At 43.2% G+C, this 13,435-nt stretch overlaps 1 protein-coding gene and 2 long non-coding RNA genes across 3 annotated transcripts in view; 1 reads left to right on the forward strand and 2 right to left on the reverse strand.

Moving 5' to 3' along the window:
• ME3 (malic enzyme 3) overlaps positions 1–2,225 on the reverse strand; it is a 128,790-nt gene extending 126,565 nt beyond the window's left edge. Inside the window, exon 1 of the mRNA XM_084511502.1 lies at positions 1,891–2,225. Coding sequence (XP_084367628.1) covers positions 1,891–2,082 — 192 coding nt within the window. The 5' untranslated portion in view covers positions 2,083–2,225. The remainder of the gene's footprint in view (positions 1–1,890) is intronic.
• A 189-nt stretch (positions 2,226–2,414) lies between these two features.
• Positions 2,415–7,320, forward strand: LOC311432938. Its single transcript, XR_014690440.1, has 3 exons — positions 2,415–3,215; positions 6,244–6,411; positions 6,979–7,320. It is a non-coding gene; the product is annotated as an uncharacterized lncRNA (long non-coding RNA).
• A 1,665-nt stretch (positions 7,321–8,985) lies between these two features.
• On the reverse strand, positions 8,986–12,770 carry LOC311421278. The gene is made up of 3 exons (XR_014684784.1): positions 12,730–12,770; positions 11,432–11,492; positions 8,986–9,034 (listed from the first exon to the last, which is right to left on the reverse strand). It is a non-coding gene; the product is annotated as an uncharacterized lncRNA (long non-coding RNA).
• Between the last annotated feature and the right edge of the window lie 665 nt (positions 12,771–13,435).

A 13,435-nucleotide genomic window follows, 5' to 3' on the forward strand; every position in this document is an offset into this window, starting at 1 on the left:
AACTGAAAACAGTTCACAGCTTTGGGAACAGGCTGAACGTTTACCACCAACTAGTTACCTAGGTGCATAAACTGGCAGTCCTTATCTCTTACCACTGATGTCAGCCTTTCTTCCTCACGTGGATGTTCTCAGGATGACATACTGATGATTGTAAGGCCTGTACTGACAGAGGAACGTAACATAAACAGCAAACATCCAGGCTGGAGACCAGCTGGGAGATTTCTCATGGCCAATTAAGCATGGCACACTAGAATGTAATTTACCTCCAACAGAAGCAGTTTTGTTTTCTTCTCTTCACATGGGCGAAAATTTGAGTTAAAGAGAAATTCTTTCACTGATAGGGGAAAAAGCCTTCAGAAAAGCACCAAACGCGACATTCCAAATCTTTTTTTGTGGAAGTTAAGTCAGTTTAAGAAACGTGATAGATTCAACCAGTTATGCATTATTACTGCACTACATGGAGCAAAGGTCAAAGTATTAATTTTTCAGTTCATGTTGTTCTATGTAATGCTACTAGAAACATTAGCAATGTTATCCCATAACTATCACTGAATACCCAAGAGAACAAGCCAGATGCTGAAGAAAAAACTCTCTAAACCACATAAACAATTGTAATTCATCAGCATTAAGATGATAGTTGACAATTCCTCTTCTCTTCAGTCTTACAGACTTTCGCTGCATGATTCAGAACAGATTGCCTACAAAGCTGTTGAATATTCAATAACATCCTGCGACACTGTCCTTAGGGGTGCACCTCGATGAATGCTGCAATGGCACTAGGAGACAGGAGCTCGACATGTCCCATACTACATAAAGTTGTGATCTGAACAGCCTACAGTCCAGAAATTGACACAGGAGGCGGATAAGTAGTCTCAGCCCTGTCAACTATCGACACCGTTTTTAATAGGTGCATATTTTTAAGATACCTGTCCTATTTGAATTTATTTCTAGCAACATTAACACAAGAAACTGGAAATCCAACATTCCTGAATTATGTATTTCTGTAATTCCAAAATTCACATCCAGACTTTTTGGGTGGCTCAAGCTATGGAAAAGGATAGAAAAGTAGTATGAGGCTAAGTTATAGGATCTGATTTTATACAGCTTACAGACTTTGTTGAACACTCTTCTCCTAAAACTTCTATTTTTATTAAATATGAACAAACAAAGCCCAACGTATAGGTTCAGCAGTTCTGAGGATGTCTCCCTCTGAAATTTACTGCTATGGATGTGCAATGAAAGGGAAGCTTTACCAGAACAACCAAATACGCTTGTCTTAAGACGAAGATGATCAATTCCACTACTAACCAGAAAGTATATCAAAATATCCTAGGTTGGTATTAGATTTTTAGGAGAGGACATGCTTTCTCCGGCTCCATTAGCTCACCGTGAGTTGGAAACGAGCAGCTTTTGGTCCTGGCTGATGGCACTTCTGACCTACCGGGGCTCTTCCAGCACCACCACGGCTGGATGGAGCAGCAGGTGAAGAGAAGCAGGGTGACCAGCTATGAAGGACAAAATCAATGCCAACCCAGAAAGCGACCACTTACAAAGCCATCTCTGTTCGCTGTTGAGTTGAACTCAGTGGGAGAGGTCCCTGCACCTCCATCCAGCATTTCCCCGCAGGGCAGCTCCTCGGGGATGGGTGGTCGAAGACAGAAGCACCTTTGGGTCAAGGCACCTGCCACCGAAACCAAGCACCTTCCTCACCACCCACCCACCCCAGAAACCACTTCCAGCCGCTGTGCCCAAGCCCTTTACCCCTCTGCACCCCAGCCGCCATCCCCCGAGCTCACAACCCCCAGACCCTTCCTCCAGCCCCCACCTCGCCCCCCACCACCACCAGCACCCGGCCGGCCGGGGAGCGGAGCGGAGGCAAACAGCATCTACCTTATTGAGGTGGGGGTTCCTGGTGATGTCGTAGCCTCGCTTTTTGACAGCCAGGGCCTTGCCGTGGGTATAGGGGCTTCCCCCAGCCTGGCTGCCGCTGCCCCGGGCGGCGCTGAGGAGAAGCAGCCTCCGGCCGGCCCCCGCCATCCGCAGCAGGCGGGCTCCGGCCCCGCCGCCGCACAGCGGCACCATGGCGACCTGCGGCACGGGGACAGCGGGGACCCGGCGGAGCCCGGGGCGGGCAGGGCGAGGCTACGGGGCGGGCACCGCCTCCCGACCCAGCCCGGCCCGGCCCAGGTGCGAAGCGAAAGGAAACCCAGGAAGGAGATGTCGGCTCGACCCCGCGGCGGTCGCCTCCTCCCCCGGCTACCTGGGAAGGCTCGGCCGCCGCCGGCGGGAGGAGGAACGGGGGGTGCCCGCCTGGGCCCCGCCTCTGCCGGGGAGAGCGGGGCTGCCCGCCCCTCGGCTGCATGAGGAGCGGGGCTGGCTCGGCCCCGCTTCGCTTTTCCTCTGATTTGGGGTCTGATGGAGCCCCCAGCCCCTCACGGCTCTGGTCCCAAAGCCGGGAGCGCCTTCGTGCCCCTGGGCTGCGAGGGGTTCAGGCCCAGCCTGGGTCGCAACCCAACCCACCCCACAACCCGTGGAAAGACGTGACCATTCGCTGCTAAGGATAAAGTACTTAATCTCCCAGTCATTAATTTTTCTAAAATTACTCTCAGGTACCACAACTGGAGGTGCTGCCTGTCGTGGAGCTGGGGGCATCTGCTGCAGCAAGATGTCTGGAGCCGTGAAGACCTTGTCGGAGAGGGTCACGGATTGCTTGCCCTTGCCAAACTAAACAATGATGTCTCTCCCTATGGATTTGTATTTTCTCCATTAAACTTAACAAAGTGAATAATAAGAAAAAAACTAGACCCATAATGTGAAGAGCGCAAAGGCACTGTGACCTTGTTCTCTTTTAGCATTCGTCTTGTTTCTGGAGTTGAGACACCCAAGCCTGTTTGAGGCACAAGAACCTCTTTTCGGTTTGGGGTGTGTTACAGGCACTTTTGAAACCCTCAGACATCATTGTACTGGCAGAGGCATCAAAAACTATATGAAAAAGTGAAACTTACTTTCTAAAAACAAATCTTTTTATCTAACTGAGGCACAAGTGAGGCAGAGCGACTTTCTGATTTTACCTATTATTACATACACCCATAGCAACAGGGCCTGCAGACTTAAAATCTTTTTACAGTTATCCTTTCCCAGCTTCCCAGGGATGTACCCAGATGCTGCTAGAACTTTTCAGCAGACAGGGAGTTTGCTGCAGGGGCCCTGACAAGGTAGGTGCTGCAGAACCTTGTTTTCATGCTGTGGTCCCTGGGCAATGTGCAGGATTGTCTGCATGGTATGGACAGAGCGTATAGCTTCTTGGAGGAGTTGCACTTAGTCACTAGAAAGTAATTAATAAGGACTTTTATGTTTTGCCTCTTCCTGAAGTGTGAGCATGGGTAGTTAAGCATTTCAATCTGCTTGTTGTCTATATAGTCTCTCTATATACACTATACTGTATTTATGTTTTGTATACATGTATCCAGTATACATTATGTATCTTATATATTTTATATATACATTTATATAACACAGGAAGCTATAAATGCTAAATACTATAGAGGAAGCATAAAATACTAAATATGAATGTTATCTAGAGAAAACAACTTTTTTTTTCTTACAATAATGCTGTTTTATTGAGGAAAGTGTTAGCACAGAATGTTTTCATTCCCTCAGAGGTGTTCCAGTTTTTCAGAGGAGCTAAAATCCAAATTAATTGATTTTGATTAAAAAAAAAAAAAAGTATAAGAAAGTAATTTACTCGGAACAGATTTGATAAGAATCTTTTACTGTGTGAATTGACTTTTGAGTTTATTTTACTACATCTAATGCATTTAAAAAAAAAAAGTTCCCAAGTTTCATCTGAAATAAATTAGAATGTTTAGATCAACCCAAACAAAAACAACTTTTACTGGGTCTTTTGCAGAATTGATTGCTGAAATTTATCTGTAGCAAATAGTGAAGATATAACACCTCCCTGTTTGGGAAGAGTGCAGTACATTGATGGCTTCTTTATCTACAGACCATATTGCCTGAAGTTTCCCAATCCTTAAAAATAAAAATCATATTAAAGACAAGATGTGAAAGCACAAACATCACCACAGTACCACAGAAAGCAGACAGCAATATTGAAAAATAAATTTATGGTCCATGCTTGCTTGATAAAAAACAAGGAAGCTGTCAGAGAAGAAAAGAAAACATTGGAAGGTCTTTCCCACACCATGGGACTGCTGGCTAGTCTGATAGCTTTGGTCTGTTCCAGAATGGTGTACGGAACTGTCATTTCCTGAATTTGTATCTCAGTGAGGGAAGGTAACTGTGACACCTCATCAGGTTGGGCTCCAATTTTCTGATCACCACAGGAATTTTATTCTGTTTCTTGGTGTTCCTTAATGTGCCTTCTCAAAACTAGTGAATCTCAGCTTCTTTTTGTATGAACAAAAAAAAAGGTGTTCTTTAGCAGAACACCTTTTCTGCTAAAAATGCCCGTAAGATAGCACACAGTGAGCTAAATGAATAATGAACTGATTATGACTGAAAGGATTTCACATCGTTTTCCCAGAAATAAATCATTTTTTCCTGCCTAATGCTGTTCCAAAATACATTAAGATAAAGAGGCTTCGTAGTTTGTTTGGAAGGTTGTCAGACAACATCTTCCCAAAGCAGCAATCTGAAATTAAGAAACCTCCCAAAGAAGTTTGTTCATCGTCTGGCTGGGGGCTCATTTTATCCCTGGGATGCAGCTGCCACGTCAATCTGGACTTTGTACATCTCTCTTCTTCCCATCAGTGCTGGATCAACAGTCATGTCAAAACAATAAAGCTGCGTGTGAACGGTCAGAATTGAAGCCTGGTTTCTTTTCTGGATCATGGATTGGTAGAATTATTGTCTTGACTTGAAGAGTGCCTGGAGATATCTCAGGGGCCTTGCACAGTACCTCCTCAGTAAAAGCTTATGGTCTATTGTGCAAGAGGGACAAATGTGGGCAGGAGAATGGAGACATCACTTGTCCTGGGCTACACAGTAGGTCAAATGGCAAAGGTGGGAATTCCCACACTCCCCTTCCACAACCAGCTATAAAAAAAGCATGAGATGGGATGTGAAGAAAGGGCTGTACCTTAGTATCTCAATTCTAAATGGGCTACAGAAATGGCTTCATGTAAGGTCTCCCACCGTTGACCATGGAGGATATAGGACAGGGTTTTTAGAAAGGTTATTTTTAATCAAGCTCACAGAATTTTGTGTGCATTTAGCCATGTACACATACATATACTGCCACACAGGAAAAGATGATGTACATACGCATGTATGTGCTTTTATCTGTTGCTGCTGTATAGACTCTTTCACATACATTTTTATATTCTTCATTTTAAAATTCTGGCTTCTCTGCCTCTTGGAGTATTGTGTATTTCTAAAAGTAAAAATAAGATTTTCTCTGCAGCCATTAATTGTCTCCCTACTGCTGTACAAACACTGAGCTTTGCCTTGCCAAGGGGTTTCTCATTTTTACCTCCTATTGGTTGACAGTAGCCTTCAAACGTTTTTTTGCATCTCAGTGAGAAACAATTACAAATGCTGGGTTTCCAAAATTTGCCTGGCACTGCAAAATAAAGAATCTGATTGCGATTCTTTATATCCACAGATGCAAAGTGCTTACTGTCAGATGCACATGAATGCACTTTGTATAACATGCAAGCCTTTCATGAATGCAAATTTGATCAAAGCAAAGGTTAAATTCTTGATAAAAAAAAAAAAAAAAAAAAAAAAAAGAAAGAATGTTACAAAAAAGCTATAAAAGCAATGAAATGCACACTTATATTCCAGATTGAACTCTTAGGATTTTATTTAAGCTATTTTTCAGCAGCAGGAAGGAAACAATGGTTTGTAGAATGGGATTCTATATACACTTGGGGATTTGCCGGTTGTTGCAGAATGCACTTGAAGATTCAAAGCATGTTATAAGAGCTAATTTATTCCTCCAGTAATTTACGAAACCTCTTTGTGCTGTGGCCTTGCATTTAGCAGTTTGGCATCTAAGAGAACACCAATGAAATAAACTTGAAATGAATCCCTGCCATATAAAGAGGGACCTTATAGTGTCTATTTATAGTGTCTATTCTCCTGCAGCATTATCTTTCCTCTCAGGAAATGAATTGACCTGCAATTATAAACTTCCATTGTAGTGTTTTTCAAATCACATACCTTGAGAATTCTGGGCATTGTGCAGCTGTGTGTCTCCTGGTTTATTACATTTTGCAGATATGTTACCCATTCGTGCCAACTGTTCATTTAAATTCATCACAACACAAGAAAGCTTACTGCAGCAGAGGCCATGAATTTGATTGGGACCCTTCTGTACAACAAACAGAGACAGGAAGAACTGAAAGTGCAATGGAAGAATCTGGAGTCAGACGAACCACAGTTATGGTGAGTTCCCCATATGCAAGGCAACATCATCTTCATGAGCTATAGCATTTGGCCTGTTCTTCTTTTTCACACTGCTAAATATAATGTATATCTATACATAGAGAGAGTATCTGTAGTGTAATGCTTATATAGTAAAATACATGTGCTTTAACCCAGTTAGAAGTTATGGGCTCAGTTTATATGGCATACACAGGGTCTGACTGTGTCAGACCATGGGGTTTGAAGTCACCACATCATGCAAGCCTTTCCCATCTACAAGCGATTTTATATTTGATGCTTAATCCACAAGGATTCACAAGTCTGCTCCATGTGCAGCAGCCCCAAAACCCTCCTGCTCACCTCTAGCAAATACAAGATACCAGGTTACTAACAAAAAGCCACAGATGATCCCATGACACCATAAAGTAGCAGGTCCCTGCAATGGGATAACAATCCTCTCTCATCTTAAAAATCTCTGTTACTGCAGCTTGTCCAATGCATCAAATTTCAGTCTTTTTTTTTTTTTTTTGAATATGAACATGGTGAACGCCCTTGTGCTAACTCGATATTGTCTCATGGACATTACAGATGGATGGACACGCAGAGGGTTCTTGTTCACGGCCACTTACTCAGACAGTGATGGAGCTGGGAACTGGATCCATATGTCTTGGCTGCCAGTCTTGCATTCACTTGGTCATCTATCACTGGTCTCCCTTTGTCGTAGTTTATTTCCCTGACATATGCTTCTCATGATATTATTCTTCAGCACTGAGAGACTTCTCTAACATCAAGACAAAAACCATCTGTAGTTGTGCAATTAAAGCCTTAATCAGACCTTTGGACATCTTTCCTGGCTGTGGCTAGTTTTAAATGATAATGATGATGGTTTACGCTTATACCTCTTAAAATGAAAAATGAGCATGAAATGAAATAACACACTTCAGTCAATAAATTCTGTCCTGTCTAATATAAATGCTGGGTTGTTTTTTTTTCCCTTTTCCTGCCATCTTATTACTGATGTCCTAAGCATTCCATTAACTCTATAGTGTACATGCATGGTCCTCAATATCTAAATACTTGAAGAGAAATGAACAGTACAGCAAAGAAAACACACTATTTGGCATCTTGATTTCTATTAAACAGAATCAATTTATAGTGAAACATAAGCATATAAATATTTTGATTTATTTCAAAAGTAAACTGTTGTTTATAGGCATAGGTTTGGAGCTTTCTCCCCTGTGAAGGTTTCACAATTAGCTTCAATGGAAGAATAGAATTCAGTTGCACTGAATACTGCTATAGTCCAGCTATAAATTGCAGTCATTTTTAATGCAAAAATTGTTCTCAATACAGTACAAGAGTACATTCTTACTTTTACCATGATGGTACTGCTTTTGATAGTAGGCACATAGTCTTTTTCTTTAGAAGTCAGTCTGTCATCTGAAGAAGCCCAACTGACCTTCCAGCTAGTAACGTGCCACAAGTCTGATCTCAACCCTTATTTTTGCAAGAAAACTCCGTGCCATTGAAAGATTGCATTAACAATATGGATTCATTAAAAAGATGCTGAGTGAGACTTTGCAGCCCGCAGAAATGATGAGATGTCCTGATAACACCTTGTGATATAAAAGAAGTCAAGAAGGCGATCAAAGACTCAGGCACATGAAAAGCTGTTATACAAGTTACTGAGGGGTAAAATTACTATGCCAGCTGATCCACCCATGCACATCCTCACTCGCTGCTTCTGTGAAGGCAGTTTGAGGCAGCTTAATAACAAGTGAAAAAATATGCTATAGCAATCCTAATTACCTTGAGCCTGACTGAGCCGAGCATACAGACCGTTGGGTTAACCCACTTCTGAACACCTCACATCTGCCATGGCATGGGAACATGTCACATACAGCTGATGTGCAGCAAGTTCATAATAACAAGAGTTTTAACCTTCCCCGCTGACTTTAAGCCAGTAAAATATTTACCACCATAACAGCATTTGCAAAAGAGTTTGGCAAAGGAGGGTTCAGCAATGAGTGACTTGCCACAAATGTAAGCATAATGTGTTCCTGAGCAGTCTTTTTTGATTGTGCAGGACTGCAATTAGCACTTGACCTTATCAGTTGAATTATTTTAGGTCATGTACTGACATTTTTGCATCTTTTCAGGCAGCACAAGTCTATATGATGAAGGGACAAAACAGGGTGACAAGTTTTTAATGAAGGATGATAATTTATACTTCATAAACGTATTCACTGCCTTCTTAGCCAAAGTAATTTTTACAGTTTTACTTATAAGTGTGAAAAGGTGAGTTTTAAAGATTGCTACTTTTGAATACTGCAGAATGAGATTAAAATATTCCAGGTTCTATATAAATGAACATTATAAAAATACCTGCAAAGCCAAGTAAACCTGTGTTCCACAAAAGAGAAAACACCCTGAAGAAAGCTGCATGCCTGTGCACAGAGCATATCTTCACCCTTCTCTCCATGAGCGGGCAGTTGTCATCCCCTCAGTTCTGAATCTCATTCCTAGAAGACAAGCTGTATTAATGTCAGGTGGAGCGTTTTCCAAGTGCTATATTTATGTATGACTCTATATTCACCCTGGTCCCAGCGAGTGTCTTTCTTAACAGACAAGCCTCCAATGTGAGCTGTAGTAAGAGTAAGGAATGGAAAATTCATCTGTTTGAGATTTCTCAGGCTCTCAGTAACCAGTGGCTGTATGGCACAAGGCGCTTTTAGAAATTCTCTCTAACTCAACTGGCTGCAGTATAATTACATTAGTTCTGCAATTATCAATCAGTAGCTATAAAGGGAATTGCAACCACCACCTCCTAGTAAAATTATCTGTATCGGAAAGTATGCTTTCTGTAAGCTCTGTGGCAAGGGGAAAGTGACTGCACTGACTTCCTGACAGATAACCAGGTCACAGAGGGCACCAACCTCTTCCTGCACTTCTGTGCATCCCGTTCCATGCTACAGACTTCTCTTAGAGCTGTATTGGCAAGGTTCAGGGCTGATAAGGAGCGCAAACAAATTGAGAGTGAGAAGTGGCTTGAAAGGTCAGTGGCAGTGCTGATAAGCACAGCTGGAGCTGGCCACTGACACGCTGCTGCACCTGGAGCAGCACTTCCAGTCTGCGCTGTCTTCCTGCCACTTGACAAAGCTGTGCATAATGTCCTCATACATGTTTTGCAGTGTCCTGTGCAGTGATAAAAGTAAAAAGCATCAGCTTTCATAAATCATGGACCATAAAAGCATGCTATGTATATAGCTAAAGCAGAAAATGTCGCTGGTTTTCTCATTAAACACCTTTTTTTTTTGGCAACGCAAAGGTTTGCAAAAATTTTATCTTTCCATCAAGTCTTCAGTCAGTTCTGTAACCTCCGCGATAATCCGCCAAAAAGCCTTTGGGTCTGATTTTAGGAGACTTTGAGTCTCTTATGCCTATTAAAATAAATGAGGACAAACATTTTTGAAGACAGCAGGCCTGTATTTTTGACTGATATAAATCACTTTGCTCTTTTGAGATCAGTGTTCCTCTTGTTTACGCTAGCAGAAATGTAACAGACTTATATCACTGACTTGATTATTTCGTTCCAGACACAAAGTATTTTTCCGGAGTGCTTGAACTTAGAAATGCATATTTACTACAGAGACAAGAAGGGCCAAAAATAGGAAATTAACACTTTAAAAGGCCATTTAACAGGCGAGCAGGAGATCTTAGAGTGGTAAAAGCCAACTAATTTAGATAGTCTGCTGAGAAATAATATTCTGCTGAGAGGAAGGGGATAAGAGTTTGCGCAACGTACTTTATGTCATACAGTCTGCACGCATGATCCAGCCGTAGGACTCGAGTGAAGGAATTTTAATGAATGTGATCATTTTCTAATCAGAATTGTTGCCTATCATTAAAAATTTGTGGCCAGACAAGTTCCAGCTGAAGCTGGGCTTTGCACTGAAGCTGCTGGGGACTGGGCGTGTGTTCGCTTCTGCTGACTCTGCTCTGGGAAATTAATTTTTGGCAAGGGGGCGGACAGCTGGCTCTGCTAACATCTGAACTTCTGCAGCACCCGCTGCCAGAGCTGGTGTGTCAGACTTTTTTTATTTTTATTTTTTTTTCTAAAGCATGGAGAGAAACATCAATCATAACACTGTACCAAACAGAAACAAGGGTATTTTTTGGCAAACAGACCTTCTTTAAGCCACAGTGGGGGGTTTTGACACTGCAATGAGGGTGTACAAATGAGTAGGCAAAATAAGAACACCCATCATTTCTAGCTGTAATGTGCAAAGGCTGCCAGGACATCAGCACAGGCCAGAGCCATGCAGAAGCATAGGAAGCTTGCAAAGGCATTTTCAACCCATGAAAAACGCCACATGGGAGAGTTAATACTTTATCAGTTGCCATCTACCGCTTGGGAAAAGCCTAGTTCATTGTAATGGTGCATTGTGTGAAATGGCTGGTTGACGCTATAATGAACCTTCAAAAATGAACTAATTTGTATTGGTTATAAAATAAGAGGAAAGGATGCAGCGAGCCAAAAGTCTGTCCTGAGGGAGCTCAGACTACCACTGTTATCACCTCGTGGCACATATAATGCTGATGAACAAGCTCATGCTCCAGGGCTGAGCAGAGGCAATTCATCACAGCACAGAGAGATCCGCAAGCAGCAGGGACTGCAGCGAGGAGACACTCCCTTGGAATCTTACAAAGCAACCTGATGTCAAAGTAATTTCATGTCCAAAGCTCATATCTAAATAGACGTGTATCCCAGCATCACTACAGACAGCAATAAAGGGAGTAGCAGGAAAAAAATAGAGAGGCACACCAGGTTCAAAGTGCATGCACAAATTACAGATCATCTCTAAAATCTGAAGACCTGCTAAAACCAAAATATTTCCTTGGGTTATATCATGGATCTAGAAACTGTGTGTGGGTGGGGTGTTTGTTCATATTGTGCAGTAGTGGATATTTCACTGAAACTGAGCTGTGAGTGCAAGCACAGCCACAAACAGCTATTAGATACCCTCCTCTCCTTTGGTACCTGATTAGCAGAGTTCATAAGGGTTCAGAGCAGTGAGTATCCAAGTGTTATGGGAACAAACCTGGAACAAACAAAAGGAAAGTGATATCATCTCTTTATCCCAAGGCAGACTATCACCGGTTCAAGCGTCAAATTGCCAATGCAATGTAATAACATTTTGTGTAATGGAAGACAATGAATGAATGATCTTTTGAAATCCAAAATAGGAAAAATGCTTCTCAGACCATTAGCTGCTGCCAAAAAGTGGTGGCTTAGCAAGAAGCTAGCAAGGTGACTTAGCAAGAAGCTAATCTTTACCCCAAGCAGAGCTACAGACTGGGAGAGGAATGGTTGGAGAGCTGCCTGGCAGAGAAGGACCTGGGAGTGATGGTGGATAGTCGGCTGAATATGAGCCAGCAGTGTGCACAGGTGGCCAAGAAGGCCAACGGCATCCTGGCTTGTATCAGGAACAGTGTGACCAGCAGGGCTAGGGAGGTGATCGTCCCCCTGTACTCAGCTCTGGTGAGGCCGCACCTCGAGTACTGTGTTCAGTTTTGGGCCCCTCGCTACAAGAAGGACATGGAGATGCTTGAGAGGGTTCAGAGAAGGGCGACGAAGCTGGTGAGGGGCCTGGAGAACAAGTCCTACGAGGAGAGGCTGAGGGAGCTGGGCTTGTTCAGCCTGGAGAAGAGGAGGCTCAGGGGCGACCTTATCGCTCTCTATGGGTACCTCAAGGGAGGCTGTAGCGAGGTGGGGGTTGGCCTGTTCTCCCACGTGCCTGGTGACAGGACGAGGGGGAATGGGCTTAAGTTGAGCCAGGGGAGTTTTAGGTTAGATGTTAGGAAGAACTTCTTCACTGAAAGGGTTGTGAGGCATTAGAACAGGCTGCCCAGGGAAGTGGTGGAGTCACCATCCCTGGAAGTCTTCAAAAGACGTTTAGATGTAGAGCTTAGGGAAATGGTTTAGTGGGGACTGTTAGCGTTAGGTCAGAGGTTGGACTCGATGATCTTGAGGTCTTTTCCAACCTAGAAAATTCTGTGATTCTGTAATCCAAGCCAGGTAATCACATCTTGAGCCAACAGAGAAAGATGTCTCTGGAGGGCACTTTCTCCCCTGCTAAGCTGAGTTTCAGAGGCTGTGGTTCACCTGATAGAGGTGCCTGACTAATCCTAAAGCATATCTCAGAGCTGGTGTCTCGTATTCAGACAAGCAAAACTGATTAGGATTAATCCTGCCCCTAGAGACCTCTTGTGACAAGGCCGGTGTGAGTGCCATGCTCATTACCGTTCAGAAACTGAGTTACAACAGAGATTAGTTACCTTTTGTGGAAGGTATCTGCCTCCTTCAGCGCATGTTTAAATCAGTACTCATTGTGAGAAGCTAAGCTTTTCATGCAGCCAGAGAAGGGCTTCTGCTGACAGCTAACTCCTCTTGAGATGTTACATCTCAAGCAGCGAAATCTTTTTAAGAATTAAATTGGGGAAAGAGCGAGGTGCACACACGTGTGCTGCAAGAAGGGTGGAAAAGAAGACAAAATACGTAAGTGAAATGCCTTTGGAGCACTGAACATGCTGTACCCTCTGGTACAAGAGGCTTCAGACTAGCAGCTGTAACTGGCGCACAGAGGTACCCTCCAGCCGCCCACCTCGCCCACACGCAGCCAGCCACACACACATACACACCCATATTGCCTTCCCCTTCCCACTCAGATTTTCTGAAACCTGGAAGCTCAGCGGCATTTCGGGGCTCCGTGTGAGTCACCGCCAAGCCTGAGTTTCTGACTCACTGCTGAGCAATAGCTAAAGAATTAGGAGCTGCGGGGGTATGTGCTGTATGCACTGTGTTAAACACGTCTGGTATTCCTGGGAACCCTCCGAGCCACCCCTCTTTTCCTATTTATTTATTTATTTATTTATATATTTATTCATATTTATTTATTTGCTTTTCAGCAGGGTTCATAGATGGGGTGCTCCTGCTTTCTGCGTTATTTTGTTACCCTTGGGTGAAAAAGCAGACATACGGCGC

This window comes from Aythya ferina, assembly GCF_964211825.1.
Source record: "Aythya ferina genome assembly, chromosome: 1".
Lineage (NCBI taxonomy): Eukaryota > Metazoa > Chordata > Aves > Anseriformes > Anatidae > Aythya > Aythya ferina.